Source organism: Camelina sativa, chromosome 17, assembly GCF_030686135.1.
Source record: "Camelina sativa cultivar CO46 ecotype springtype chromosome 17, ASM3068613v1".
Classification (NCBI taxonomy): domain Eukaryota; kingdom Viridiplantae; phylum Streptophyta; class Magnoliopsida; order Brassicales; family Brassicaceae; genus Camelina; species Camelina sativa.
In genome coordinates this window covers 23,391,653-23,417,739 of record NC_141896.1, presented here as the reverse complement: position 1 = coordinate 23,417,739, position 26,087 = coordinate 23,391,653, and the positions used below count along the sequence as shown (strand labels likewise).

General features: G+C 36.0%; 4 protein-coding genes, 4 non-coding genes and 2 pseudogenes across 12 annotated transcripts; 2 read left to right on the top strand and 8 right to left on the bottom strand.

The window, feature by feature from the left end:
• Positions 1-1,261: 1,261 nt before the first annotated feature.
• Positions 1,262-5,202, top strand: LOC104759623 (putative F-box/kelch-repeat protein At1g32430). The gene is given in 2 exon segments (XM_087497039.1): positions 1,262-1,844; positions 1,847-5,202. Coding segments are annotated over 2 exon segments (1,248 nt in total). The 5' UTR covers positions 1,262-1,271; the 3' UTR covers positions 2,522-5,202.
• On the bottom strand, positions 1,830-5,059 carry LOC104757610 (pentatricopeptide repeat-containing protein At1g32415, mitochondrial pseudogene; annotated as a pseudogene). 2 transcript variants are annotated; one of them, XR_015587525.1, is made up of 2 exons: positions 2,570-5,059; positions 1,830-2,408 (listed from the first exon to the last, which is right to left on the bottom strand). The product of XR_015587525.1 is annotated as a pentatricopeptide repeat-containing protein At1g32415, mitochondrial pseudogene, transcript variant X1 (transcript). The 2 variants fall into 2 exon arrangements; XR_015587526.1 differs by having other exon boundaries at positions 2,509-4,989.
• Positions 4,965-6,910, bottom strand: LOC104757611 (vacuolar protein sorting-associated protein 55 homolog). Of its 2 annotated transcripts, none has more exons than XM_087497040.1 (5): positions 6,520-6,910; positions 5,931-6,063; positions 5,792-5,831; positions 5,538-5,622; positions 4,965-5,450 (listed from the first exon to the last, which is right to left on the bottom strand). In XM_087497040.1, exons 2-5 carry the CDS (start codon positions 6,027-6,029, stop codon positions 5,252-5,254), a joined length of 423 nt encoding a protein of 140 aa, XP_087353166.1. In that variant the 5' UTR covers positions 6,030-6,063; positions 6,520-6,910; the 3' UTR covers positions 4,965-5,251. The 2 variants fall into 2 exon arrangements, with proteins under 2 accessions (XP_087353166.1, XP_087353167.1); XM_087497041.1 differs by lacking the exon at positions 6,520-6,910 and adding an exon at positions 6,285-6,503.
• A 482-nt stretch (positions 6,911-7,392) lies between these two features.
• LOC104757609 (tobamovirus multiplication protein 2A) lies at positions 7,393-9,886 on the top strand. Its single transcript, XM_010480361.3, has 7 exons — positions 7,393-7,646; positions 8,016-8,350; positions 8,447-8,546; positions 8,731-8,811; positions 8,936-9,040; positions 9,189-9,398; positions 9,495-9,886. Exons 2-7 carry the CDS (start codon positions 8,109-8,111, stop codon positions 9,600-9,602), a joined length of 846 nt encoding a protein of 281 aa, XP_010478663.2. The 5' UTR covers positions 7,393-7,646; positions 8,016-8,108; the 3' UTR covers positions 9,603-9,886.
• Positions 9,887-13,681: 3,795 nt separating this feature from the next.
• LOC147924248 (small nucleolar RNA snoR86) lies at positions 13,682-13,812 on the bottom strand. Its single transcript, XR_015587823.1, has one exon. It is a non-coding gene; the product is annotated as a small nucleolar RNA snoR86 (small nucleolar RNA).
• An 82-nt stretch (positions 13,813-13,894) lies between these two features.
• LOC147924247 (small nucleolar RNA Z101) lies at positions 13,895-13,991 on the bottom strand. Its single transcript, XR_015587966.1, has one exon. It is a non-coding gene; the product is annotated as a small nucleolar RNA Z101 (small nucleolar RNA).
• A 60-nt stretch (positions 13,992-14,051) lies between these two features.
• Positions 14,052-14,140, bottom strand: LOC147924246 (small nucleolar RNA snoR14). The gene has a single exon (XR_015588000.1). It is a non-coding gene; the product is annotated as a small nucleolar RNA snoR14 (small nucleolar RNA).
• Positions 14,141-14,187: 47 nt separating this feature from the next.
• Positions 14,188-14,277, bottom strand: LOC147924245 (small nucleolar RNA U61). Its single transcript, XR_015587935.1, has one exon. It is a non-coding gene; the product is annotated as a small nucleolar RNA U61 (small nucleolar RNA).
• A 374-nt stretch (positions 14,278-14,651) lies between these two features.
• LOC104757608 (ribose-phosphate pyrophosphokinase 2, chloroplastic) lies at positions 14,652-17,876 on the bottom strand. Of its 2 annotated transcripts, none has more exons than XR_015586492.1 (8): positions 17,078-17,484; positions 16,456-16,629; positions 16,127-16,375; positions 15,877-16,020; positions 15,614-15,781; positions 15,441-15,510; positions 15,175-15,352; positions 14,652-15,074 (listed from the first exon to the last, which is right to left on the bottom strand). XR_015586492.1 is itself a non-coding variant. In XM_010480360.3 (8 exons), the coding sequence occupies exons 1-8, from the start codon at positions 17,216-17,218 to the stop codon at positions 14,894-14,896; spliced, it is 1,209 nt and encodes a 402-aa protein (XP_010478662.1). In that variant the 5' UTR covers positions 17,219-17,876; the 3' UTR covers positions 14,652-14,893. The 2 variants fall into 2 exon arrangements, 1 of the variants encoding a protein (XP_010478662.1); XM_010480360.3 differs by having other exon boundaries at positions 15,175-15,256; positions 17,078-17,876.
• Positions 17,877-19,190: 1,314 nt separating this feature from the next.
• Positions 19,191-24,739, bottom strand: LOC109130177 (putative FBD-associated F-box protein At1g32375; annotated as a pseudogene).
• Between the last annotated feature and the right edge of the window lie 1,348 nt (positions 24,740-26,087).

Here is a 26,087-nt window from a genome sequence, read left to right as displayed (position 1 = left end):
GGCTTGCTCCGAGCCTCTGACAAACAATGAAAGTAAAAACTTTTTTCTAACGTCACAAATCTTTTGATAATAACTAATGTTAAATTTCTCAATGTATTAGTGGAAGGGTCTTTGACACACCATGATGTAGCCTCTATCTCTGTAACACCTCAACCGCCATCTTGCTTAGTGAGCTCATGTCCACTCTCAGTCCATGGACCCACCTTCCTAAATGGGCCCTATATCTATTCCCGGCCTGTGGACCCACCCATATTCGATGGCCGGTTTGTTAAGAAATTTTCCCAATGAAATAAAGTTAAAAGCAGTGGTTTTGAATAAGTTATTTAAATATGAGACGATATATGTTTATATAGAAGTGAGTATTTACAAAATTTAGAATTAATAATTAACTGTATATTTTCCTTACTCTTTTTTTCTATTTTTTATGTTTGCAAAAAAAAGAAGGGTTTATGACCAACTAATCAAGGTTGAGAAATTAGAAGAAAATTAATTTGACACAACTAAAGAAAAAATAGAATATTATAAGAACGATAATATATGAATCCCAAATAATTCAAAGATGAAAATGTAAATTAAATAAAACAATAGAAAATACTACAATAAATTTTAAAATACAGTATTAGGAAAGAAGACGCATATATTAATTTTTTTTTTGGGTAAACATATTACTTTTACCTATTCCCAACTGAAATAGGAAAAAAATGAGAAAATTTTAGTTTAAAAAAATAAGAAATATTTACCTTCCCATCAAAGAAAATTGATCAATTAAACAAAGTTGAAAGCAGTATTTTTGAATAAATTATTTAAATATGAGACGATCTATGTTTATATAGAACTGAGTATTTACAAAATTTAGAATTAATAATTACTTGTATATTTTCCTTAATCTCTTTTTCTATTTTTTGTAGAATTAATAACTTAAAATTAAAAAAGTAAATAATATTATAATTTTGAATTTTATGAAAATATATATATATATATATAATATCCTATAGTTATTTAATTTTTTTGTACTTTTAATAAATTCTTGTAATTTTTAATAATTATATTTTCACATTATTAATATTTTTTAAAGCAAAATATTTTATTTTTGTTGTAATCAAATTTTTTCTATTAAATATTAACTTTTACACATGTCAAAATCTAAAATTGATAACTTGACACATGTTAAAATCTTGTTAAAAACTAAATTTCAAAACCCAACTTTATATAATAAGATAGTCATATATATTGAAAAAACTTAGTGATGACTTGAAAACAAAATACCCAAAATGGCGAATACGGAAAAGGTTCCATGGGATTTGATGGAAGAGATCCTATCTCGTGTCCCTCCTACTTCTCTTCTCCGATTCAGAACAGTTTGCAAACGATGGAACAGTCTCTTCGACGACAACGCCTTCATCAACAACCACAAGATGACGTTTCGTTTCATTGTGAAAAGTAGAACCAAGATTTACTCGGTAAACGTGAGTTCCAAGGTGGAGGTGCGTGAGTTAACCTTAAATACTCCTGGTTTAAAACCACAGATACCTAGAAGCTTGGTTGATACCAGCGGATTCTTGCTTTGTGGCATGCGTAACGGAGTCGTGGTTTGGAACCCTTGGTTAAGACAGATTAGATGCATCGAGCCCGAGATTAACCAACCTACTTTGAATTTTCATGGCATAGGTTATGACAATAATAGGAGAGATGATGAAATTGTTTACAAGACCCTTTCGACTTACCAGAAGGATTTAGACTCTACCACTACGTGCAAGTGCAAAATCTATGACTTTGCCTCTGATACGTGGAAAGACGAAGAGCTGGAAAAAGCAAAATATACAACACTATTGCCTAGTACTAGTAGTCTAGTAGTAGTATTACTCAGGGAGAAAAGGTTAAATATCATTGTACAAATGTTGTATCGTTGAATGGAACTTTGTATTGGGTTGCGTATTATGACAGGACTCATGTCACTCATCCTTTGTTGTTCATCTTACTTAGCTTCAGTTTTTCGAGCGAAAATTTCAGAAAGTGTTGTGATCTACCAAGTGGGGAGAACCATCCCCGCGATGCTCTTTTTAGGGAAGATGGGTTTTTGTTGTTGAAGCAATGCCATGTAAACAAGAAGATTAAGATTTGGGTGACCAAGAACAAGATTGATGATCGGTATGGTGAAAATGTGAAATGGATGAGTTTTATGGAGGTGTCAATCCCAAACATGCCGGATTTAGTACAGACCGAATCCTACTCTCAGCCAAGTTACTTCATCGACGGTAAAAGGCTCGTCATTTGTTCTTGCGATGAAAACGGTCGGGCTTGGATCTATGTTGTGAGGGAAAACAAGTTGATCAGTAAAACACAATTGGATTCGGTGGTTGATCCTTGGCCATTGCATTGTACTTATTTTCCCAGCTTGGTCCTGATTCCTGGAGGTAAAAGAGAGAAAGCAAAATCACAAGTTAATTTATATTTTCTTTGGTTGCTTTTTTCATTTACTTTTTCTATATTTTCGTGTATTTTGCTCACAATAAATTTCTGAGCCTGTATGGCAAAATAAATTAGTTTTGACTGCTTCGAGCATACTAACTTGAATGCTGATTGGACTCAGTTTAACTCTAGCTCTAGCTGTCATGAGTTGATTCGGAAGAAATGTTCTTTCGAACATATATGCTTTTAACTCTCAGCAATGGGATAGAGTCAGCGGTTTCTCTTCTTCCTCCTCAATCATTTCATTACCACAAAAGATTGGCAAAATCATCTGAGCGGCCTCACTTGCAGACTTATCACCAGAGAGAAACACGTTAGCTCTTCCATTTACGACAATCCAACTACATCCTGGTGTCTTCTTCACTCCTTTTAATCCCATCTCTTTCCTCGTCTCCTTCTCCATCTCATGCCTCCCTAATCCCGCATACACGTTGCATAGCGCCACATGTCCCGGTGCATTGCCTGGGTCAAGCTCTAGCAACCGCATTGCAGCTCGTTCCGCTATGCCTCCTGCATCTCTATCTCTCCAGTTGAGCCCGCATAAGCCTAGTAATGCGCCGTAGACCGTATGGTCTGGAGTGAAAGGCAGGGCTGAGATGAAGTCCTCTGCTTCTCTTAGTTTTCCGGCTCTGCCTAAAAGGTCTATCATCGAGATGTAATGCTCGATTCCGGGCTGGATGGAATAGGTTTCTTTCATCGCTTTGAATAGTTGTAAGCCTTTGGTGATGAGTCCAGAGTGGCTACAAGCTGAGAGGACTACAAGAAACGTTACAGAGTTCAGGTTCATCCCCGAATCAATCATCTCACTGAACAGTTCTAAGGCTTTATCCGCTAAGCCGTGATGTGATAACCCCATGATCATGGAGTTCCATGAAACTGTATCTTTCCGGAGCATCTTTGAGAATATCTCATAAGCATCTTCTATGGCTCCGCATTTAGCGTACATAGAGACAAGAGAGTTTTGAAGGATGAGATCAGGATCATAGCAAGCTGTGGTTTTTGCAATCACGCAGTGTAAATGCTTCCCTTGATCGAGATTCGAAGTGGCTCCCGCAGAACCAAGAAGAACAGAGTAAGTCGAGTTCAACGGTTTCAGACCACATCTCACCATATCTGACAGTAGGGATGAAGCTTCTGCAAAAAGCTCGTTTCGGACAAGACCTGAGATCATAACCGTCCATGTAACCCCATCTTTGTCGTGAAGTTTCTGAAACAGATCAAAGGCCCTGGATACATCACCCACGTATAGATATCCATCGATCATCGATGTCCACGATACTTTGTCGTGTAAGCTCTCCACTCTCTTGAACAGAGTTTCAGCTCGCTCCAAATCCCCATTTTTTAGATAACCGTTGATAATAATGTTACAAGACTGCAAATCAAAGCTTTCATTGAGCAGAGACTGCGCTGAAGCAATCAAACCAGAAGATGCATACATATGAACAAGACTCTTCACCAACCTTCCATCGTGATCCACACTTTCCCAACCATTAGATATAACTTGTGCATGCAACTGCTCGCCAAGACGGCGGAATCCAACACCAAGACCACCACAAGCATAAGCAAGAGAGATAAGAGTCTCACCATTTGGTAATATTGCATCAAGATCCTTCTTCATTTCAAGAAAAAGCAGCAAAGCTTCTCTATAAAACTCATTCCAAGCAAACCCACTAATCATAGCTGTCCAAGAAACAACATTTCTCTCCGGCATTTCACAGAACAGTCTATACGCTTCATGAACATCACGACATCGACAATAACCATAAACCATACTCGTCCAAGTAACAACATTCTTCTCACTCATATTCTCAAACAATACTTTCGCTTCCTCCATCACATCATTCTCAATATACCCTTTAATCATAGCGTTCCACGACACAATATCTCGTAAAGGCATAGCATCAAACACCTGTCTCGCCTTCTCCATATCCCCATTCCTACTTAAACCCGTAACCAACGTGTTCCACGAAACAACGTTTCTCTCAGGCATTTCATCGAACAACTCAACCGCATCATCACTCCTTCCATCATCACAAAGCGCAGTAAGCATAACAGTCCACGAAACAACGTTCTTGGGCATTTCCCTAAACAAGGTCCAAGCATCTTTCACTCTCCTACGTTTAACATAACCCGTCAACATCGCATTGCAAGTGACGATACTCCTCTCCGGCATAACCTCAAACAAAACCCGTGCTTCATCCAAGTATCCAGCTTTCGCGTATTTCGTAAGAAGCGATGTCCAGTAAATGACACGGCTATTACTTCCTCTCTGAGGAATTTTGTCGAGCAAGTGGCGTGCATGTACAAGACCTCCCTCAGATAAACGACGTAGTATAAGAGCTTCTTCATTAGAGAACCCACGACTATGGTTTCCAAAGAATCGACGACGAGAAATCGAAGAATTGAGAGATAGTTTCGAGAGAAAGCAACAAACTTTCTTAACACAGAGAGCTCGCATTCATACAATTGTTCTCAGCTTCTCAATTGAGAGATGGTTTAGTAAAGCTTTTCGTTTTTCACATTTTTCAAAAAAAAAAACAAAGAAGAGACTTTATATATTCCCAAATAATAAAATCTGTTTCCTATACATAAAGGAAACAAAACCTTATAAAACTTCATCTTACAAACCATGCAATCATATACATATACACACACTTGACACAAAAAAAAAACTTGTGAAATTTCCAATCAGCTGAACGATTCCGTCGCAACAAGAGATTTCTCGTTCGAAAAGGCTGAGACTTTGAGCTTGAAACTCATGATGATATTTGTGTGTGTGTTTCTAAATGTAGCTGTAATAGTTGTCACTGGCATCTCCTATGCAAATGTATCCCAAAATAGCGATGAGGAAGACAACGTATGATGAGAGATCAAGGGCTAATGCACCCCAACCGATGAGTCCAGCGTGTTTAAGAATCGAAGGTATGGCGACGCTTCCAACTGCTGATGCACCAGTCAAGAACTTGGCTGCATTGATCCAGCTGAAAATACAAACAAAAAATGTTCATGTGTAAAATACAAACAGAAGAAACAAACAATGGAGACTGTTATATATGTAAATTGCGCACCTGTTATCTGAGTCGTTGAATAGAGATGAACTGTCTGATCCAGCAAAGAAGAGTAAAGGCATTGGGAGGAGCACGTACATTATAACTGCAAATTAAAAGATTTAAGATTAACTAGAAACAAGATAAAGTCCACTTACATTTCTTACTTTACCAAACAGGATTGAAAATTCACAGTTAGGGTACTTAGTTCATCAAAATCCAACTGATTGTCAAAACGGTTAAAGATCAAGCCAGGCAGGTTATAATTCACTCACCACTTAGCATTGGCCACCAGTTATTGAACAGAGCACAAGCCTAGAACAAAATTAGCAAACAAACAAAGTGTTTTAAAAACAAGTATGAATCTATGGTGGTTTACAAACAGTATAAGAATCTCTCAGGGGTGGATTATACCAGAATCTGCAACACGATCCCTGTTGATACTAAGATTGCTAAGAAAGCTATCTTCCCCATATCCAAACAAGTGCGCAGGTATCCAGGTAAGTCTGCCATTAACACAAGTCCTTCCACAAGAAAAAGCTGAACGCTAAGAGAGAAAAAAGAAGAAAAAAAAAAAAAAATCAAATGCCAATGTAATCAGAAGAGAAAGAGCCAAAAGTATATTATTGAGTTTCTAAACTCTTTATCATTCATAAAAATCCTAAATTTACAAAACCCTCCATCCAAGATATCACTGAGCCAATTAATCATCAATTAACACATATCATAAGAACCCCAAGAAAGTATCGTCAGTGTTTAGAGAGATACCAAACTTATCCAAATCGACATCAGACCTCAAATTCTATACTTCTCCATTCTCTACGCTAACTAACTGTGATAAATAGAATCAATTTCCACGAAAAATTCGATGTTTTGTAATCAATTTCTACAAAAGGCAACAACTTTTGAAGAGATTCGAAGAAAAATTGGTGAATCCAACCCACAATCGCCAGAATCAATTTCACACAAATTTGAACGACAAAGATTAGATTGAGAATCATACCGGACCAAGGTTAGAGATTGAAGCACGACGTTAACAAAATAAAAAACCCCCTTGACGGTCAAATCTGATTTTCACGAACCTGACTGTTGTTATTGATTCCTCTTAAAAATTCAGACAATAATCATAAGGTAAACCCCTCTTCAACTTAAAAAAAAATATATATATATATAAACAATTCTGTTTTTGTAATATTGGAACTTTTATCTTTTATCAGCTGTAGTCGAGCTCATCGTAAACCTTTTTTAACATTGACCGGGCCACGTGTGGGTAACACTGGTTTTTTTAACTTTATAAAAGGTGTGTGTGTCAAACGAACTCCGAGACGGTTTGAAACTTGAAAGTACTTGTAGTTCGGTCCTGTCCGACACAAAAACTCCGGAGTTAAGAGTTCAAGTTTAACTCAAATTGCAACTCCGGTTTATGTACTACATTGGCATTTTTTTTTTTTTTTTGTAAGCCAACTTTTTGTGTAGATAATAAATCTCAAGAAAAATATATATATATATGGAGTCTCGGAATCTTTATTTTGTTTATTGGATTATAGAATAGATGAAAGTTTGACCAATCACCAAAAATCGACAAATTATTAAATCTGTGGTGGAGTCATCGTATACATTTGAATATTAAAATTACTAAAAAAACTGAAAAATGTTGATGACATATATTCAGAGAAACCACAGATACACAGATAATAAATACATTTGGATTTATTTAGTAAAACTTCAAACAAAAAAGATTTTTTAAATGTTTTTAGGACACTGTCTATAATATATATATAGTACATTCCATTCCACACAAAACTAATTTTAAATTGCCGACAGAAAGGAAAAAAATAATTTGTGTATTTGTAAATCAGCGACACGTAGTAAAGATGTACTTGGGCTTCTGCAAAACAAAAAAAAGAGAAGCTTAAAATGGCCTATTTCTTTTAATTTTGTCAGTCCATCTTCATTTTTTAAATTGCCAGCTGGCATCAGTATTACATCAAAAATTCCAAACCAAAAAAGAAAAAAAAAAATTCCCGTCCTTCGATTTCATCATCCCCTTCTTCCTCCTCTCTCGACGACAAGAACCCATAAAAATTCAATCATCGCAAAGATCGAAGAATCATCTTTAAACAATTCTCCGTAAGTTTTCAATCTCTTTGCTTCGATCGCTTAATTTTGGATTTTGTTCACCTCGAGGCTCGATCTTAACTCATTCGTTCTATGATTTTTCTTTTGTTGTTGTTGTTGTTGTTGTTGTTAATTTACTGAATTCGTGGAAATCATAAAACCCAGTCCAAGCTTAGATTAGATTAACTCCCTGTGATTTGATCGTTTCTTATCTCGATTAGAGAATATTAGATTTGGTATATCTCTCATACGAGGCTTGTTTCATGAAATAGTCAATCGAATTTGGGGGACTACATTTAAAAAAAAAAAAAAAAAACTCAATTGTAGTTTCGTGTATTGTCAAATTAATTGATCTAAAGATTGTGTTTTTGTGTGTTTTAGGAGAATTACTTGAGACTGATGAAATAAAGGGAAAAGCTTGAGTAAACCCATATAGCAGTTCTATATAAAGCGGAAAAAAAAAAAAAAAAGAGAATGGCTTGTAGAGGTTGTTTGGAGTGTTTGTTGAAGTTACTCAACTTCCTTCTGGCTGTTGTTGGACTTGGCATGATTGGTTATGGTATCTACTTGTTTGTTGAGTACAAGAGAGCTACCGATAACTCCTCTGGTACATTCGATCCGGTAAATGGCGATCAAAGTTACGTCTCATTTGGGAGGCCATTGCTTATGGCTGTGACACTTTCTTCTAATGTCTTTGACAATCTTCCAAAAGCCTGGTATGTGTTTGTCCCCTACTGGTTATTGTCTTTCACTAGCTTAGTATGTTGGGTCCGAAACAAAAGTCGTCTTAATGTTTTATCATGTAAATGCAGGTTCATATACTTGTTCATTGGTATTGGTGTGGCTCTCTTTGTTATTTCTTGCTGTGGCTGCGTTGGTACTTGTTCGAGGAGCGTCTGCTGCTTATCTTGTGTATCCTGATTGCTGAATGTGCTTCTTTTTTTTCTTATCCAACATTTCGTTCTAGATAAGGACTTGTGGAATTATATTATTAAGACCTTGTTGTGTTATAGTTCTGATGCCTTGAACTCTAGTTATATCATATAACTTATATGCTTGTTATGATAAAATGTTCTATTTCCTTAATTGAGAATAGTACTCTCTGCTTCTGATCTTATTGATCTTGGTGGAGCTTGGAGTTGCAGCATTTATATTCTTCGACCACAGCTGGAGAGAGGTGAGTTGTCTTTTTTTTCTTGTGTATTTTTCTCTTCGCCTAGATTGCCTTTTCGGATTATATAACCAGACATGATCCACTATTTATGTACATATCTAACCATTTTGTATAATTGTTTTTCTAGGAAATTCCTTCAGACAGGACTGGGAACTTTGAGACAATATATAACTTCCTGAGAGAGAATTGGATGATTGTAAGATGGGTAGCTCTAGGAGCAGTTGTTTTTGAGGTAAGAGCAGGCAACTTTAAGAACTTTTGATCATTTCTTCTCTTCTCGTTTGTTTAATTATAAAGATTAAGGCGAAACACCGATGGCTTGTAGACTGTTGTATGATTTACCTATAAAAACTCTTAATGCTGTCTTATTTATCTTGCAGGCTTTGCTTTTCTTGCTTGCCCTTATGGTTAGGTCAGCTAATTCACCACCAGAGTATGACAGTGATGATGAGTTTATTGCTCCAAGGCAACAAATCAGACAGCCATTCATCAACCGTCAAGCTACCCCTGTCACCGGTGTCCCAGTTGCTCCTACTTTGGACCAACGCCCGAGCCGCAGTGACCCTTGGAGTGCACGTATGAGGGAAAAGGTAAGATGAGTAATATGTTGTGCTGCAATAAGAAGGATAAAAGCATTAACACGATACCGAGATTCATTGATGGTGTTTTCTTTTTGTTGGAAACAGTATGGGCTTGACACATCTGAGTTCACATACAATCCCTCTGAGTCACATCGGTTCCAGCAAATGCCAGCGCAACCAAACGAAGAGAAGGGCCGATGCACCATAATGTGAGTCCAGTTTAAAAGTCTTGAAAAGTTCAGTCAATTCTCTTTTCCTGTCTTTTACTTTTTTTTTCCTGTGTGTAACAAATCAAGAGTGTCAGTTAAATTAGGGTTCTTGTTTCTGGGTTGATGATGACTCTAGCATCTGAGATCTCTAATCAACCTAGTCACGGTCTCAAAACTCATTTGTTGTGTCTGTGTAGTCTTTGTAAGGATTTACCATTATGAATATTCATCTTGGTTCCCAGTTTCTGCTGATTCAGTCCTATATTTCTTACTATATTTGAAATTCAATCGCTTCATGTTCCACGTTCTTTCTATTTTATACGCCAGAAATTTTGCTTGTTATACATTATAAAACCATAGCCAATTAGGCAGATTAGGTCCAATTTTATAAACTGTAACATCCATATGATAAAGTTGGGTATGAAGATACATAAGTTTTGCTCTGCTCAGAGATCCTCAGATGGCAGCTTCTCTGCAGTTTCATCATTACTCTGTCCTGATAAAAAATCTTCGCTATTCCTCTTGGTTATGCTTTTATTTTCGCCATCCTTTTTGATGAAACTGCGATTCGAATTCGAAGCTTTGAAATAGTATATCTGTAAAATGTTATTGGGTTATTGAGTTTTGTGGATATGAGAGTTTATGCAGCAGTTGTGTAGAACTTCTGTTTTGTGCAGCTGTTGATGTTCGATTGGGATACATCAAGAGTTCTTAGGTTTATTGTGTGGGTTCCAAGTAATCGATTACATAAAAGTAGCTACCTATCTTGATAATTCAACCTGCAAATTACACTCTTTCCTGAGGTTTCTACACAGGATACGTAAATGTGGGAAACCAACGATTAGAGATGGGTAAACAACTAAACGTTCTTACGAAGAAATGTTAGAAGGAGTTTTATGTTTATAATCACATTTTAGTGACTAGTGAGTTCGAACAATGTTTAGTTTCTGTAAATCCATAGAGGCATAGACTGGTTTATAAGTCCACCACATGCCGTTTTGTGCCGCTTCGGTGCTACAAGAGACCTAACGTGTTGTTCTCTGAAATGCTCATTACTTAACGTAAAGGCTTATTCGGTAAGTATTATAACTTCACATGTATTGTACCTTATTAAACTAATGTAAAAAGAATCATATCAAGTTCCATTAACAAGTTCAGTGAAAATCAAAGTAATCATAAACATTTTTAATAGTTATTGATTTAAATTTTCTATTTTAACTTGCGATGTACCACGGTCTATATTTATTTTAATTATTTATAATTCACGCTGTATGTTGTGTTTGTTTGTGAGAATGTGAAAAAAGAATTAAATCGAAATATATTTTTGTAGAACAATATTACATTCCCAAATAAGAGATAAAGAATTCAATGTATTTCTTTTTTCAAAAATTTAAAAAATCGTTTGAAAATATTAGTTGTTTTTTTTTTTTTCGAACAACCTGAAAATATTAGTTGTTAAATGGATGATGAAAAAATAGGATTGTATCTATATTACTGTTGTCAATTTTAGTAAGCTAATTGATTTTGTAGAGAGGTGATAAAGAGATTTTAAGAAACTTATTGATTACTTCATTTATTTAGGGAGATGGTAAAGATATTTCAAGCGAAAATCGGTTATATATGTTTTTTAGTAATTTTAATTGATTTTATAGAGAGATTTTAGCAAAGTATATAGATATGGTGCGATTTTTAGATAAATTTTGTCAATTTGCTATATTTCAGTTATTTTTTTAGCGCAATTTTGTATAGATTAATGTTGTAAATAATTTTTTAATAAAGATATATTAAGGGGTAGAACCCAAAATATACATTAATTCAAAAATGTTAATATATGATCCTCATATCTCATCTCCTATGTAAAATTTTTGATAGTTATGAAACAAATAATGAAACAAAACTCTTAAATTTTCAAGTATTAGTGAGCAGTGGTAATGAAACAAACTATATGTAATATACACAATAATAAGTATTACTATTTTAGTTTAACAATCACTCTAAATATCAAAATCAAATACCCATTCAACAAGATACACTTGTACAAAAAATATACAATTTACATTTGTCATATTCTGAAGAATGATTGATAAGAATTATTATAACAAATCTTTACTCAATTATTACAAGAATTACTTGTAAATTTTTCATTGACTCTTTGAAATTTAATATCTTTACATGCTTCATTTCTTGTTAGTTCTTATTCTTATACGGTCAATTGGTAAATGTATCAAGATACGAGGCAGTGACATTGTAGATACATTAAAAAAATATATAAATCAATAAATCGTTTGATATGTTCACCTCTGTTCTTGATTCTCTGTTCGTTGGACCATCTGTTGCGCTTTGCCATCAAACGATTTTTGAAATATAAATTAACAAGTCCCATATTTTTATATCTATATTTATTTTTAATAAATTAATATAAATTAATAAATTATGTTAAACAGCATAAGAAAATTTAATAAATCGTTTGACAATTTTTTTTTAATGATAAACTTGATTTTTTATTTAATGATATCAAACTAGATTATATGATGTTATTTGTTATATATAAAAAGCATAATCGTTGATACATAAAAACCATTAGAGATTTTTTTGAACAATTTATCCCATATTTTAACTTTTCTTATTAATTGATAGTTTAATGCTTATTTTTGATTAATTATCTAAAATACAAAAATAAAGAAATTATTTTGATACCTCTAAATGATTTAATAAACAAAGAAAATTTATCTTGATTTGGAATTTTGTATTTCTTTTAAAAAGTAACCAATAAATTTAACTAAAACTCATTTTAACTAGTCCTACACATAGATATATGATATATATATATATAAGAAATGAATTCTATTTATTTATGTAATATATGCAATTAATAAGTCATATATCAAAATTTATATAAATAATGAAGAGTTAATGAATGGTGTAATCATTTTTTATTATTTTCAAATTAAAAAGAATAAATAAGGCATGATGAGGTGTTAGAACTTAGAAGAGTTATCATATGAGTATAACTAAACCTAATTTCCTTAAAACAAAATATGTTTGTTGAATTAACTAAATAAAATTAAGCCGTTCTTATTCAAATATGATCCGGTTATCTTAATTTAGTAATTTATGTATCATTTTTGTCTCTTAATGTGAAAGTTACATAAATTTGCACTAAATTGTATAAAGATAAATTTCTCCTGATGTTATTGAATTTTTATTATGCTTTCACAATGTTTGATTTTAATTAAGAATTTGTATATAGCCTAAATACGTATACATGAAATTAATGTAAAACATGTGGAGCTGATTCTACAGAAAATTTGAAGGCATCACTTCATTGTATTGTTTTTTAACTAAACTGTGGAGATTGGAGAACAAAAAAAATGGTAACGAGAAATTCATTTTTATGTAGTAAATATAATTTCAAACGTATTACATTGTCCTAATTAGGATTCGATAATATATCAATGAAAAATTAAGATGAACAACAAAAAATTATAGTATTACACATTAGCAAATAAAGGAAGGATTTGGCTACAATTCAAAGGCAGAGAATACTTTCAAAAGTTACACGGCATGTTGTGATTATTTGAAATTCGTTGACGAGCCGGGTCAGTGTTGATGCCATTCACGGTTAACAAATGTGTTCAACTTGGTTGCAAATTTAAACAAATTGGTCTAATAGACCAGATTCTTTGATTTTGGTTTAATTGTGCTTTTATCTTGGTTGCAATTTAAGTTAACCAAACAACTATTGTCTAATAATAATTCCAATTTATTTGGCTCCAACATTAGTTTCGACAATTCTCGTTCCAACATTAGCATCAACAATGATCCAACATTAGTTTCGACAATTCTCGTTCAAACATTAGCTTCAACAATGATCCAACATTAGCTTCGACTACTATTTGTTTGTCTAATAATAATTCCAATTTATTTGGCTCCAACATTAGCTTCGACAATTCTCGTTCCAAAAGCCTTTTGGGTTATGTATTCTGAAATAATGATCCAAGTAATCGAATCTTCAAACCGGGATTATCTGATCGTCAATTGAAAAAATCTAGTGATAAGTTTTTAAAGGAAAAAAAAAAAAGCAATGTAGCGACTTGTTCGAGGCCATTATCAATACCGAAAACAAAGTTTGATAGGCACGGAGAATCGCAATTAGACTTGTTATCGCCAACCTTCAAGGCAATTCACGCCATTTTAACTAGACGCCCTTGCTCTGCTAATTGGCTTTTCTTTTCTATTTTTCAAACACTAATCAAACTAATTCATAAAATAACAAAATCTAGAAGATGAGAGAGATTGGGACATCAGTTCTCCAAGGTGAAAAATTCACATCAATATAATAATCAGTCGCAAATTACCCATTTGTTTCATTATTGTTCATCATCTGCCCCCAAAAAAATCCAATTAACACTAAAGAAAAAAACAGTTTCAAATCTAAAAAAACTATAGAGAGTCGATCAGAACCTGTCGAGATATCACAATAACATCACTCAAATGTTGTCAGTGGATTGACAGACTGTGAATTCTTTATCATCACTTCGACTCCCCTAATAACTAATAAAATCAAAATTGTATAAAACGAAAGAGAAAAGCTCAGAACTTCTTAGAGGGTTGTGTTTGCCGTCAGCGATGAAGTATTTAACTTCATCTCTGGCACACGGTTTTATTCATCACAGCGCTATACTACGGCAAGAATTGAAAACCAATTAATAGATATTAAAACTAATGAATCTAGAGAGGGACCAGAGGATAGCAGAAGAAGAAGAAACACTTATCTGTTTCAAGCGGCGATGTAAAGACTATTTATTTATATGCCAAGAGACAGGGTAGCTTAAGAAAACCCTAATCTTCTGACCATTTTTATTTTAACCAATCCATCCATTCTAATTTTCCAATTCAATAAATGTTTTAACATCTGATGGGCCAAATTTTTGGGCCTATTTAAGGTGAGTGGTAGCATATAAAAAATTTGTAATTACATACATCAATTGTGGAAATTATTATAGAAATTTCTCAATAAATCATGAGAAATAATGTTTACACCAAGGTGTAATTGTTTTGAATAATTTTTATTCAAAGTATGAATTTTTTTAAATATTATTGATAACAACTCTAAACTAAAAAAGAAGAAAAAGGTAGAACTCAGACAAGTGATGAAATTTGGGTCAGAAAGAGATGCAAAACATGCATGGTTAGACTAGAAGAAAGTAGAAACTGTGAAGAAGAAGAAGACGTAGAACCAAAAAAAAAAGAGTTTGGGTAAACCGATCCTAAACCGAACATCAAAGACAAGTATCAAAGGAAAATGCTACTAACGGAGCTATCATCATGGACACGCCAAATGGTCTCACCCAGAAGATTAGCCACCGATAAAATCGTTAACTGTGGGAAGTAATTCTTCTCCGCTACCGGTAAAGTGTTCGTCACTATCACTTCTTGCAGCAAACCGCTTGATAACCGCTCTATTGCAGGTGGACTGTCACATTGATTCATTCAAGCAAATAGTCTCTCATCAGAGGTTTATCTAAAAATGAAAGGGAGAAAAAGTTTGGTGAAATCGAGCTAATGGGTCAAACCTGAAAACCGCGTGCGTGCAGCAAGCGTAAACCTCACGTGCACCTTCCTCATGTAAAAGAGCAGCTCCTTTCACAATGGTTCCTGCAAATAATAAAACTCGTTGTTAGCTATGATGTTTTTGGTCTGCAAATATTGACATCTTCTCTGTTTAGCAATATCTCGACTATTCAATTAAGCCTGCATATGAGAACTACTTATTTAGAGATTGTTGTTGGTAATAAACATATTCATAGAAACTGAGAGTTTCACAAGGTTTTTAACTAACCAGCAGTATCAATCATGTCATCCACCATAACTGCCACTTTCCCTTTAACATCACCGATTAGGTTCATGACCTGTGGGGAAGAGTATTGTTAACACATGTGAGGAACTTGCTTGAAGGCAAGAAACGTAGTAATTTAGAAAAGAAAATGAGAAGATAAATTATAAAATATTTACTTCAGCAACATTGTGACCATGACGCCTTTTATCGACAATGGCGAGTGGCGCATCAGATAATTTCTTAGCAAATGCACGTGCCCTGGCTACTCCACCAACATCAGGAGATACCACTACCAAATCCTCTGAGGAAATTGACTTGCTAGCAAGGTAATCAAGTATCACAGGCTGAAATATTCACAGAATTTTGGGTAAGATTTCAAAGGTTCCATTACAAGAAGAGGCATGTCTCAAAAAGACAAAAAGGTTGAAATTTGAGGTACCTGGCAATAGACATGATCCACCGGTATGTCAAAATAACCCATGGACTGTCCTGAATGAAGATCACATGCAAGAACCCGATCTGCACCAGCTTCGGTTATTAGGTTTGCAACCAGTTTGGCAGCAATGGATTCACGCCCTTGTGTCTAGAAGCATCAATAGATACATAAGATGATATTGCCTGAGATACTAATACATTTACAAATTAAGATGACGAAGAACCTGATCAGAAGTAAAACCAAAAGAACCTACCTTTCTATCAGCTCTTGCGTATCCAAAATACGGAATCACAGCAGTAACTTTCTTAGCAGATGCTCTTCGGCAAGCATCAACCATGATCAATAGCTCCATGAGATTCTCATTAGTCGGAGTACAAGTAGGCTGCACCAAGAAGACATCACAACCTCTAACACTCTCTTTCAGCTGAACGTAGATCTCTCCATCAGCAAATCTCTTTATGCTAACCTTCCCAAGCTCCAGGCCCATATACCAAGCAATTTCCTTCAGAAATTCCCAAGAATTTTTAGTAACTTCTTGACCAGAAGACAACTTGATAAAAAAAGACTGACGAAAGGAACTACCTGAGAAAGAGCTGGATTAGCAGTACCAGAGAACAACTTGAGCTTGGTATTGTTTCTACTGACTGATTTCTCCAACCGAGAAGAATCAAAGAACTTTGGAATTGTCGTCTCATTGATGATGGGAGCACGAGCGTTCCCGTTTCCAACATTCAGTGCCTTGGGCAAATTGCATTTCTAACAAAAACAAATGGCAAAGGAATTATGAAACCAATTTCACAATGTTAAATACACAAATCTCAACCACCTCAGTCAAACACAAGTTACACAACTTAACCAAACATATTCATATATAGTATCCAATTTCCACAGTCACATTCATGCACCATACAAAGCTGAAGTTCCAAATTTCCAGAGTCATATACATGAACAGAGTCAAGCCAGCAAAAAACTGTTCATGAAATCACGTTCAACACACAAATTCTCACGCAATTAGCCAATAAAACTCTCTGCTAAATAACATCTACTCAACTCAATCCACAATATCTCACAGATCAAAGCATAGATTCAACCAAACACTATTTCAATTTTTAAAAAATATCAAAATAATTCAAAAACAGATACAAGAAACGTAACGTGAATATCAAATTCATACATTAACGGGAGAGAGAAAAAAACCACTCACCGGGAGAGAAACGCAGATGCGGGAGCGAGACTCAGTGTTCCTGAATAAAATCGAGGAACGAGAGAAGAAAGATGAAGACGACGAGGACATATACGAAGGAGTCTTAACGGCGGGAGGAGAACTCAGAGCCAACGACGTCATATTGTTAAACAAAATAATACGTCGGAAACACCTGAATACGTCAGATTCCTCGCCGTTAAAAGTTCCGATAGAGACGTGAAGTAATCGAAGGAGAATAGGATTTTAGGGTTTCAAAATTTGGAGGGAGAGAACCGAAGAAGAAGAAGAAGAAGCTAATGGTGAATTTGGTTCTTCTCCGGGGAGGGAGGAGTGACTCTCAAAGCGGTGCGGCGATGATGGTCTTCTCTCTTTCTCGATTTTTGGAATTTTTCAATTTCTTTTTTGTTGCACAAAACAAAAATTCAATAAATATAATATTTGTTCAATAACGCTGTCGTTTTTTGGTTGATGGCTAAATCGTTTCTGCTTGTAGCTTTCAGCTTACGTGTCAGGTAGGGACTATATTATTATTAAAGGAGTCAAAAAAGAGAAATTGTTTTCCATTTTTTTGGTTTTTTTTTCCATTCTTTCTTATTTTTATCTTTTTAATATTCGCGAAAATAATTTTTAGTAAATCTCTTAACTTGGAAATTGTATACAAATGGTGTTACTGATTTTAAATTTAAAAGGATATTCATACATATTGATATTGATAAAAAAAAAAAAAAAAAGATTCTTGTATATCTAACACAACATGACAATTTTGTTAAATTTTATTTTAATATTCTACAGATTGCATGTTGAACTATTCTTTATTTCTTAAATACCATTTATAGGAAAGAAGAGTACAGAAATAATGATACAATTTAAAAAAAAAAAATTGAACAACTCTTATCGAAATATCCAAACACAAATTTCTATAGAATCTCATACGTCTCTGATTCCTTATGCCACTTGTGTTTCTAAGAAATTTTCATGCCACTTTTAGGATTCCACGAGCCATCACTAATTGTGACAAAATTACTAAAAAGAAAAGAGAAAGGAACAAGTAGACCATTCGTATTTTGGGTTCTTTTCGGCGGGCTATACAAGTAGATGGGGTCACATCATTAATATTGTCCATTGAAGCAATTGAGAAAGTGCACAGGACAAGTCAACAAAAAAAAAAAAATCAAAAGTGAAGATGTGATTCTTCTCCTAAAAAAAAAAAAAAAAAGGGTTACAACTTACAAAAGACTTGTTCAAGAACACTACGAAACATCGTAGTGATGGCTGAAAGGCTTGTTTTTGACACGTCAAATTGAGCATATTATTATTTGTATTATAAACGAAGGGAGTATATGATAATCTTGTATTCTTGTTACTTGTTCGAGAAAATATAAAGTAAAGCATTAATAAGTGTACTACTAATAGGTAAACAAAGACCCAGAGGCAATCAAGCTCATCAATCATCATTACGGATTACTTTAGTAAACCAAATACCCAAAAATGTCTGTATTCATTAACAAATTTTTAACAGTCCTTATTTATGAAAAAAAACTCTAAAGTCCTTCGCACGTGTGTTTGTTCATTGACCATCTTAACTCAAAGCCTCCACTTGACGCATAGTGTCGTCAGCACTTACAGCTCATTTACGTAAGTAGATACTGTATATGACTCTATCTCAAATTCTCATCTAGTGTGATTATCATACTTTAATTCGACCCTTTCGAAGAACTTGAAAACAAATTTCAACGACTAGGTTTAGAGTTATAACAAGGGAACCGATAAAGGATACATAATACTGTACTTATAGCTCATTGCTTTTGAGTTTGAAAGCTCTCTATTTCAACTAGTGTGATTAGCATACTTTGCCTGATTCGAACCTTTAAAAGAATTTGACAACAAGTTTAAGTAACATTATTATAATGAGGATTAAATTATGAAAAAGCGTCATTCTTCGCATTGTCGAAGAAATATGCAGAGAGAAGCAGAGCTAAAAAGATAAGAACTCAAAAAGGATTATAAGAAGATGAGAAAACTCAATCTAACGTCAGAAGATTAAAACTTGAGCAACATGAGTTTCTTTAAGAAGAGAAAACACCAACTACTAAGCGCTTCTAACATGTACAAGATTCAGATCAAACACAAAACCAACTTGACTAATGAACAGGACTTGACTAAACTTCAGTTGAATGCAATCTGACATGTAGGTGAACGCCTAGACAACAATGACAACTCCTTGAGCATCTCATAGTTTTCGTCGCGGTCAGTGGATTTAGAGGAGATAGTTACCCTCTTTAAATAATTTCCATTTCTCAAGATGAATGCCGCCACTTCTTTTTCGTCTTCTGTTCCATGATATTTTACCCATTCGAGAGTTTCAAGACTTGTCAACAGACATTCAGGAACTGCACTCGGTTCATTCCAGGACGGCCGTGATTCAGAACAAAAGGAATGTTCCTGAGATAGAAGTAAAGTGTCACCAGTCTGCTATTGTACTGAATAATATATGCTGATCATCAAAGAAACTGAATAATTCAGGTTTAGATCTGCAGACCTGAATAAGTTTGAGAGCTCGTAATTTAGGGGAATCTCTGAGCATACACATAAGTAGATTTATCCACTCTGTCTCACATGTGCATAGCGTTAAACTTACAAGACAGTGGAAGACACTACCAACAGGGTAAGCATCCTGCAAAGAGAAAATAAGTAATTTGATAACACAAGAATAGAAACAAGTAAACAGCGTAACATGTAGTTTTAAATCATATTACCTTTGAGAATGGTACACATAAATAGAGACGCTTGACTGAAGAAATTGACCCCATGAGCTGCTGAGGATTGGCATAAGCAAAGTGTTGTAAATGTTTGCTTCATATGGGCTTATTTGGTTTGAACCAAGAACTGGGCCTCTATTGGTGTGAAGCCCATACAGGATCCGTGTTACGTGGCCTGCATGACTAAACCGACATAAGTTCTAGGGTTTCACTATAAAAGGGAAACTAGGGTTGAAGAAACATGTATGCTGAAGAAAGCCGCAGAGCACGCACACGCACTAAAGAAGCTGGAGATACATTGGTGACGGCTGTAGGGCACAGCGCAGGGCGCTGTGTATGGCAGACGCAGAGACGCAGGGCGCAGTGCAGAGAGCATGCGCAGGGTGTCGTACATGGAGCTTGAAGCTGTGCGCAGAACCATGATAAAGGAGCAGAAGCTCGGCTGGGGTCGAAGGGCTGAGAGTCGGACATAACCTTGTCTAGGTTTAAGGTGTCTTCAGGACAATCTGATGAGAGACGAAGGTGGAGCTGCTTCTTTGGGGTTATGGAGGTGTTTATGGGTTATACATGGAGAGGAGAGCTGAACCAGAGACAGAGAAAGAGGAAGAAGAAAAGCTAGATCTATTATGTGTTTTCTTCTTCAGGTTCTCTGTAGTTGTTAGTTCTCTAAGCTTGTATATGTAATACTATGTACAACCTTGGTTGATTGATAGTGGATGTTTGTGGGAGAAGGTTCCCACACGAGATGTACCCTCAGCATGAGGGGAACTCGTTAAATCTCTGTGTTATGTTTATGTTATGCAAACTGATCTGTGAAGTAGAAGAGGAGTAGGGACAGAGTTGCGGTCTGTGGTTCACTATAGAGCTGAATCGGAGTCTGCGATTCTCAACAAGTGGTATCAGAGCACAGGCTCAGGAATTCACAGACTCAGGCATGACGCTAAAAGCATACAAGGAGGATTCGGAGACTGTTGTAGAATACTCGAAGGTTGAATCAATTATGGGGTTGGTTTAAAGTGGAGTTATCTGCAGTATTTGATTCAGGTTCATGGATGGATGTGTGAAGGTGATTTGCACATGGCTGTGAAGAAGGAATTGAAGCATCATTCATAAGGCTCAAAACTTATCAAAACAGGAGTTCAGTTTTCCGCTGCGGTCACAAGGTACATGTGATGTTCTGTTTTGAAGCTTCTGAATACTCAAAGCTGTTTCAGTTTATGGAATCTAAACACTAGGAGAACGCAAGGATGTAGACGTCTTCAACTATTGAAAAGTCAGTTTTCGGTTGTTGAAAGTCTGTGTAGTGGTGTTCAGAAATTGGTTGAAGGTACAACTATTGGAGTCACAGATTTACTAAGGGACGCCTTCAAAGGTAAATCTGTGTAAGAGGGTTGTTAGGTCAGCTAGTTGTGTCGAAGATTCAGATGAGTATGAAGATGGACCAGGCAATTTGTGTTGAAGTGGTCAGATTTGAGAAGTGTTGGGTGAATGGTGAAGTCTCAGGAATGGATCAGGTTGTTAGAGATTTGAAAGGACTACAATCAAGGTAGGTCTACAGAGAATGGGAATGCAGAAGAGTACCAAGAGTCGAAGTTGCAGCCAATGCGATTTTATTTGTCAAGGTGGAGTTGGTTCTTCAAGGTGACTTAAAATCTCTGGAAGACTTTTGTAGACGTTGCAGGACTGTGTAAGAGTTTGCAAGTAAGTGCAATAATCTACAAGGCTGGCGGAAGGTGACTGGGGTTAGGTTTTGTATTGAGAAGAGAATCAGAAACAGAAAAATTTTGGTTCGCCTGTTTACATCTACAGAGATGATCTGGTGGATGAATCTTCTGAAGGTATCACTTGTAGGAAGTTTAAGTGTTTGTTGACACTTAATAAGGAAGCATGTGAGTATAAGGGGAGGATTCAAGTAGATCTCTGGTGGTTAAAGATGCAGGTTATGATAGACAAGACTACTAGAAGACTAGTGGGTCTAGCAACATCATTAAGTTTTCTCAGGAGAGTCACTTACACGAAGGTTAAGTGAGGATTCATCAATGGTAAAGACATGTCAAGTTGTATTGATGAATGGTGAGAAAAGGTATGATGCTGGTACCAAGGTTCTTCTTGGTAAGGTCTGCAAACGTGAAGAACTATTGCAGGGTTATGTTAACAGTAGGTGTGGCTTCAGGGATTCTAGAGTGAAGCACTAAAGGCTGTTACAAGGAGACTAGCAGAGGTTTTTAAGCTGTTGGTCGGACATCTGTTTTAACATGAGGTTGAACAGGAGGTTGTACTGTCAGATCGTACAAGCTGGATTCAAGAATCAATTGGTTAAACAGATGGGATGTAAACTCAATCTCAAGAGTAATGCATTAGGTTGAGATTGTTTACATGATGAATCAGAGATTATTTCAGGATTGAAGCATGTATGATTCATGTGTTCTGCATGAGATTCAAGGAAGTTTGGTTCAAGCTCAGTGCACATGAGGGGAATCAAAGGTCGACCAAGTGAATCAGGTTGCAGACGGATACAGATGATATACAATCATGATAACAGGTCTGTGGTATTTATCAGAAACCATGGAAGAGGTTGTGTGATTGTTGTAATCGTGTTCTGAGAGGTTGATGTCTCAGGTTTTACTAGTTCTAAAAGTTTCAAGATCAAGGTTTCATAAGCAAGCAAGGTGTTACTTGCGGGTGAATTAGAAGTTCTAGTTCTAGGTGGAGCTGTTGTTAGGAACAGAAGAATCAAGTAAAGGTCTTCATAAGTGTTTCTAAGATCAAGAGAAACAAGGTTGAAGAAGTAGATTTGTGTAAGGAGTTACACGAACTTGTTGGGACAGCTGAAGAGCATCGTAAACTATTCAAAAAAAGCTGTCAAGAACAAGGTGAAGCTGTAGTGCTTCATAGACTAAAATTTCATAAAGTTCGAACAGAGGGACAGTCATAAGATAGTCTAAGGATTCGATAGGTGATGGAAATTTCAGAGCAATGTCAGAGGATGGCATTGGAGAACACAAAGGAACATTCAATGATTGGTTGTGTTATGTATTGATTATCAAGGAACAAGGTTGGTAAGGGTATCTTCAAGGATGTCGGTTCAGTGGCCAGAGTTCTTCTACAAGTGGGATTCAGTCCTCAGGAGAAGGAAGCTTGAGGGAGAGTTGTGAATCTCTTGAAGTTTCTGAAGATGGAGTTGAAAATTCCTAAGGTCGACAAACATAAGGATCATCGGAAGTTGCAGGTTCTAGAGGAGAAACAAAGTTTTGTTTTTCTTCTCAGGGAAGTATCAACACAAAGGGGATTTTGTGAGTTGGACCAAATGAAGCAAAATGTGGAGTTTGTTGTAAATGTTTGCTTCATATGGGCTTATTTGGTCTGAACCAAGAACTGGGCCTCTATTGGTGTGAAGCCCATACAGGATCCGTGTTGTGTGGCCTGCAGGACTAAACCGACATAAGCTCTAGGGTTTCACTATAAAAGGGAAACTAGGGTTGAAGAAACATGTATGCTGAAGAAAGCCGCAAAGCACGAACACGCACTAAAGAAGCTGGAGATACATTGGTGACGGCTGTAGGGCACAGCGCAGGGCGCTGTGTATGGCAGACGCAGAGACGCAGGGCGTAGTGCAGAGAGCATGGGCAGGGTGTCGTACATGGAGCTTGAAGCTGTGCGCAAAACCATGATAAAAGAGCAGAAGCTCGGCTGGGGTCGAAGGGCTGAGAGTCGGACATAACCTTGTCTAGGTTTAAGGTGTCTTTAGGACACTCTGATGAGAGACAAAGGTGGAGCTGCTTCTTTGGGGTTATGGAGGTGTTTATGGGTTATACATGGAGAGGAGAGCTGAACCAGAGACATAGAAAGAGGAAGAAGAAAAGCTAGATCTATTATGTGTTTTCTTCTTCAGGTTCTCTGTAGTTGTTAGTTCTCTAAGCTTGTATATGTAATACTATGTAAAACCTTGGTTGATTGATAGTGGATGTTTGTGGGAGAAGGTTCCCACACGAGATGTACCCTCTGCATGAGGGGAACTCGTTAAATCTCTGTGTTATGTTTATGTTATGCAAACTGATCTGTGAAGTAGAAGAGAAGTAAGGGCAGAGTCGCGGTCTGCGGTTCACTATAGAGGTGAATCGGGGTCTGTGATTCTCAACACAAAGCAAACATTTGCCTTCACAATATTAGTCATATTATTCTCAATAACACAAAACTCACCCCTATTATCAAAAATGTCCAAGCACTCCAAAGAAGGAGTATCTATCACAAACCCACCATCTACACCGGTACCTTCTTTATTGTGCAAGACTAAACACTTGAGAGACGGCACTCTAACATTGAAAATAAACACATTGTCATCTAGGCATCGTTTCACAACCAAGTCTTAAAGAACAGGACAACTTGATAGAAACTTCTCGATCAGCTCATCACCTGGATACTTCATGGTTACTAGACTCAACTTCTTGAGGGACGGAAACGAAAACGAGGATGTAACATCCACAAGAACCGCGTTCTTTAGCTTCAAAGTAACAAGCATTCTACAACAGGTATACAAGCTCATCGGCAGTACCACTGAAGACTTATCACTATTAATCTTAATGATCAGCTTGCGCAAACAACGCTTATCTGCTGTTTTAAGCCACACTCGAATGTCTCCAGTACCACAGGTGGTTTTACCGAGTATTAAATGCAAAGTATCTAGAACTGGTGCCTCGTGTAGAGTCAATGACCTGTCTACAAACCGCGCAAATCTTCCATACTCAACATTTAGATAGCTATCATCATACACAAGCTTTGGCACTAACATCAAAAGAAACTGCCACCGTTTCGACAAAACCATTGTCGCCAGAACATCTTTTCGCAATAGTAAAGACAAAATTCTCAATAGTAACGCTTGAGGCAACTGACTTAACATATCCATTCTAGTTTACAGCTTCTACGGATTTAGGTGCCAAAAACAGAACGCAAAACCAAAAAAAAAAACAGGAAAGCCTGAAAATAGGCAAAAGGAAAAAGACAGCAATGAGTGTGAAATTCTAAATGTGTGTTGTTTGTTCTGAAGAAGTATACAAACAATGATGCAAGGTCAGAGAAAAACCTGATGAAATACAAAACCCACAAATCGAAAAGAGAAACAAAAGAAGTCGCTTCTTCGAAATCAAACATGTAAGGGGAAATCATTTCACAGAAAAAGAAAAGAAAAGCAATTACCAGAAACCCCACCAGAATTTCACATTTACCGGAGAAGATGAACGTCTTCTTTGTTACTGACAGCAATTCGAAACCCTAAAAGAGAGAGTAATTGGGTGTCTTTATATTTTAATAATAATTAAGAGACCTTCCGACTTCTTTTATGGAAAATTGCACTGTATAACTCAAAAAAAATTTATACTAATTTATTCAGTAACTATATAAACCATATAAAGATAATATAGTATTTATTTTCTATAATAATTACAAGATTAATCCTCCTAGTATCACCTTCTACCACCACCGCCGGTTATCACCTCCGGCGACTGCCGACTACTACCTTAGGTGACCACCACCGGCCATTACCTCCGGCGACCACCTCCGACCATCATCTCCAGCAACCACCTCCGACCATTACATCCGGCGACCACCGCCGGTCACTAGTGCCGGACAAACCCTCCGGCCACCACCGTCATCTACCGCCACCAGCAACCACCTCCGATCACTACCGCCGGAAACCACCTCCGGCCACCACTGCCAGCAACCACCTCCGGTCACCACCGCCGGCAACCAACTCTGACCACCATCTCCGGCCACCACCTCCGACGGCCACCCTCCACCACCGCTTCCTCCAAACCATCAACACCCTCCCCCATTAGTAATTTTTCCTAATCCTTATCTCATATACTTAATTTTTTGAATTAATGTGCTATATTTTTAAATATATTTTCAATTTTGGTTAGTACACTAATTCACCCTTCTTTTATTTTACCCAAAAAAAAAAAAAAATTGGTGAAATTTATCTCTAATGATGATACTCCACAATAGATGATTTTTTAGTATTTTCACCAAGATTAAGAAAAATTATAAATATTGTTTTGTTAATTAATTACTTTTGTTATATATTTTTTTAATACTCATTTACAGTAAAACCTCTATAAATTAATAATGTTGAGACCATGGAAACCTATTAATTTATAGAGGTTTTAATTTATTGATAAATTTGAGAAATTTTCCTAATTTGGTATATAAAAAAAAGATATAATCGTTATAACTTATATTTTTATAAAATCAATTAC

Bases quoted from the DNA above. Each gene is read 5' to 3' on its own strand.
- LOC104757611 (XM_087497040.1), bottom strand. From the start codon at position 6,029: ATGGCAGACTTACCTGGATACCTGCGCACTTGTTTGGATATGGGGAAG. The intron at 5,832-5,930 runs GTATAATCCACC...ATTTTGTTCTAG, and splicing joins GGATCGTGTTGCAGATTCTG to GCTTGTGCTCTGTTCAATAA. The intron at 5,623-5,791 runs GTGAGTGAATTA...TTTAATTTGCAG, and splicing joins CTGGTGGCCAATGCTAAGTG to TTATAATGTACGTGCTCCTC.
- LOC104757609 (XM_010480361.3), top strand. From the start codon at position 8,109: ATGGCTTGTAGAGGTTGTTTGGAGTGTTTGTTGAAGTTACTCAACTTC. The intron at 8,547-8,730 runs GTATCCTGATTG...AATTGAGAATAG, and splicing joins GCGTCTGCTGCTTATCTTGT to TACTCTCTGCTTCTGATCTT. The intron at 9,399-9,494 runs GTAAGATGAGTA...TGTTGGAAACAG, and splicing joins GTGCACGTATGAGGGAAAAG to TATGGGCTTGACACATCTGA.
- LOC104757608 (XM_010480360.3), bottom strand. From the start codon at position 17,218: ATGACGTCGTTGGCTCTGAGTTCTCCTCCCGCCGTTAAGACTCCTTCG. The intron at 16,630-17,077 runs GTGAGTGGTTTT...TGTTTTTGTTAG, and splicing joins GCATCTGCGTTTCTCTCCCG to AAATGCAATTTGCCCAAGGC. The intron at 15,257-15,440 runs GTTAGTTAAAAA...TATTATTTGCAG, and splicing joins TGACATGATTGATACTGCTG to GAACCATTGTGAAAGGAGCT.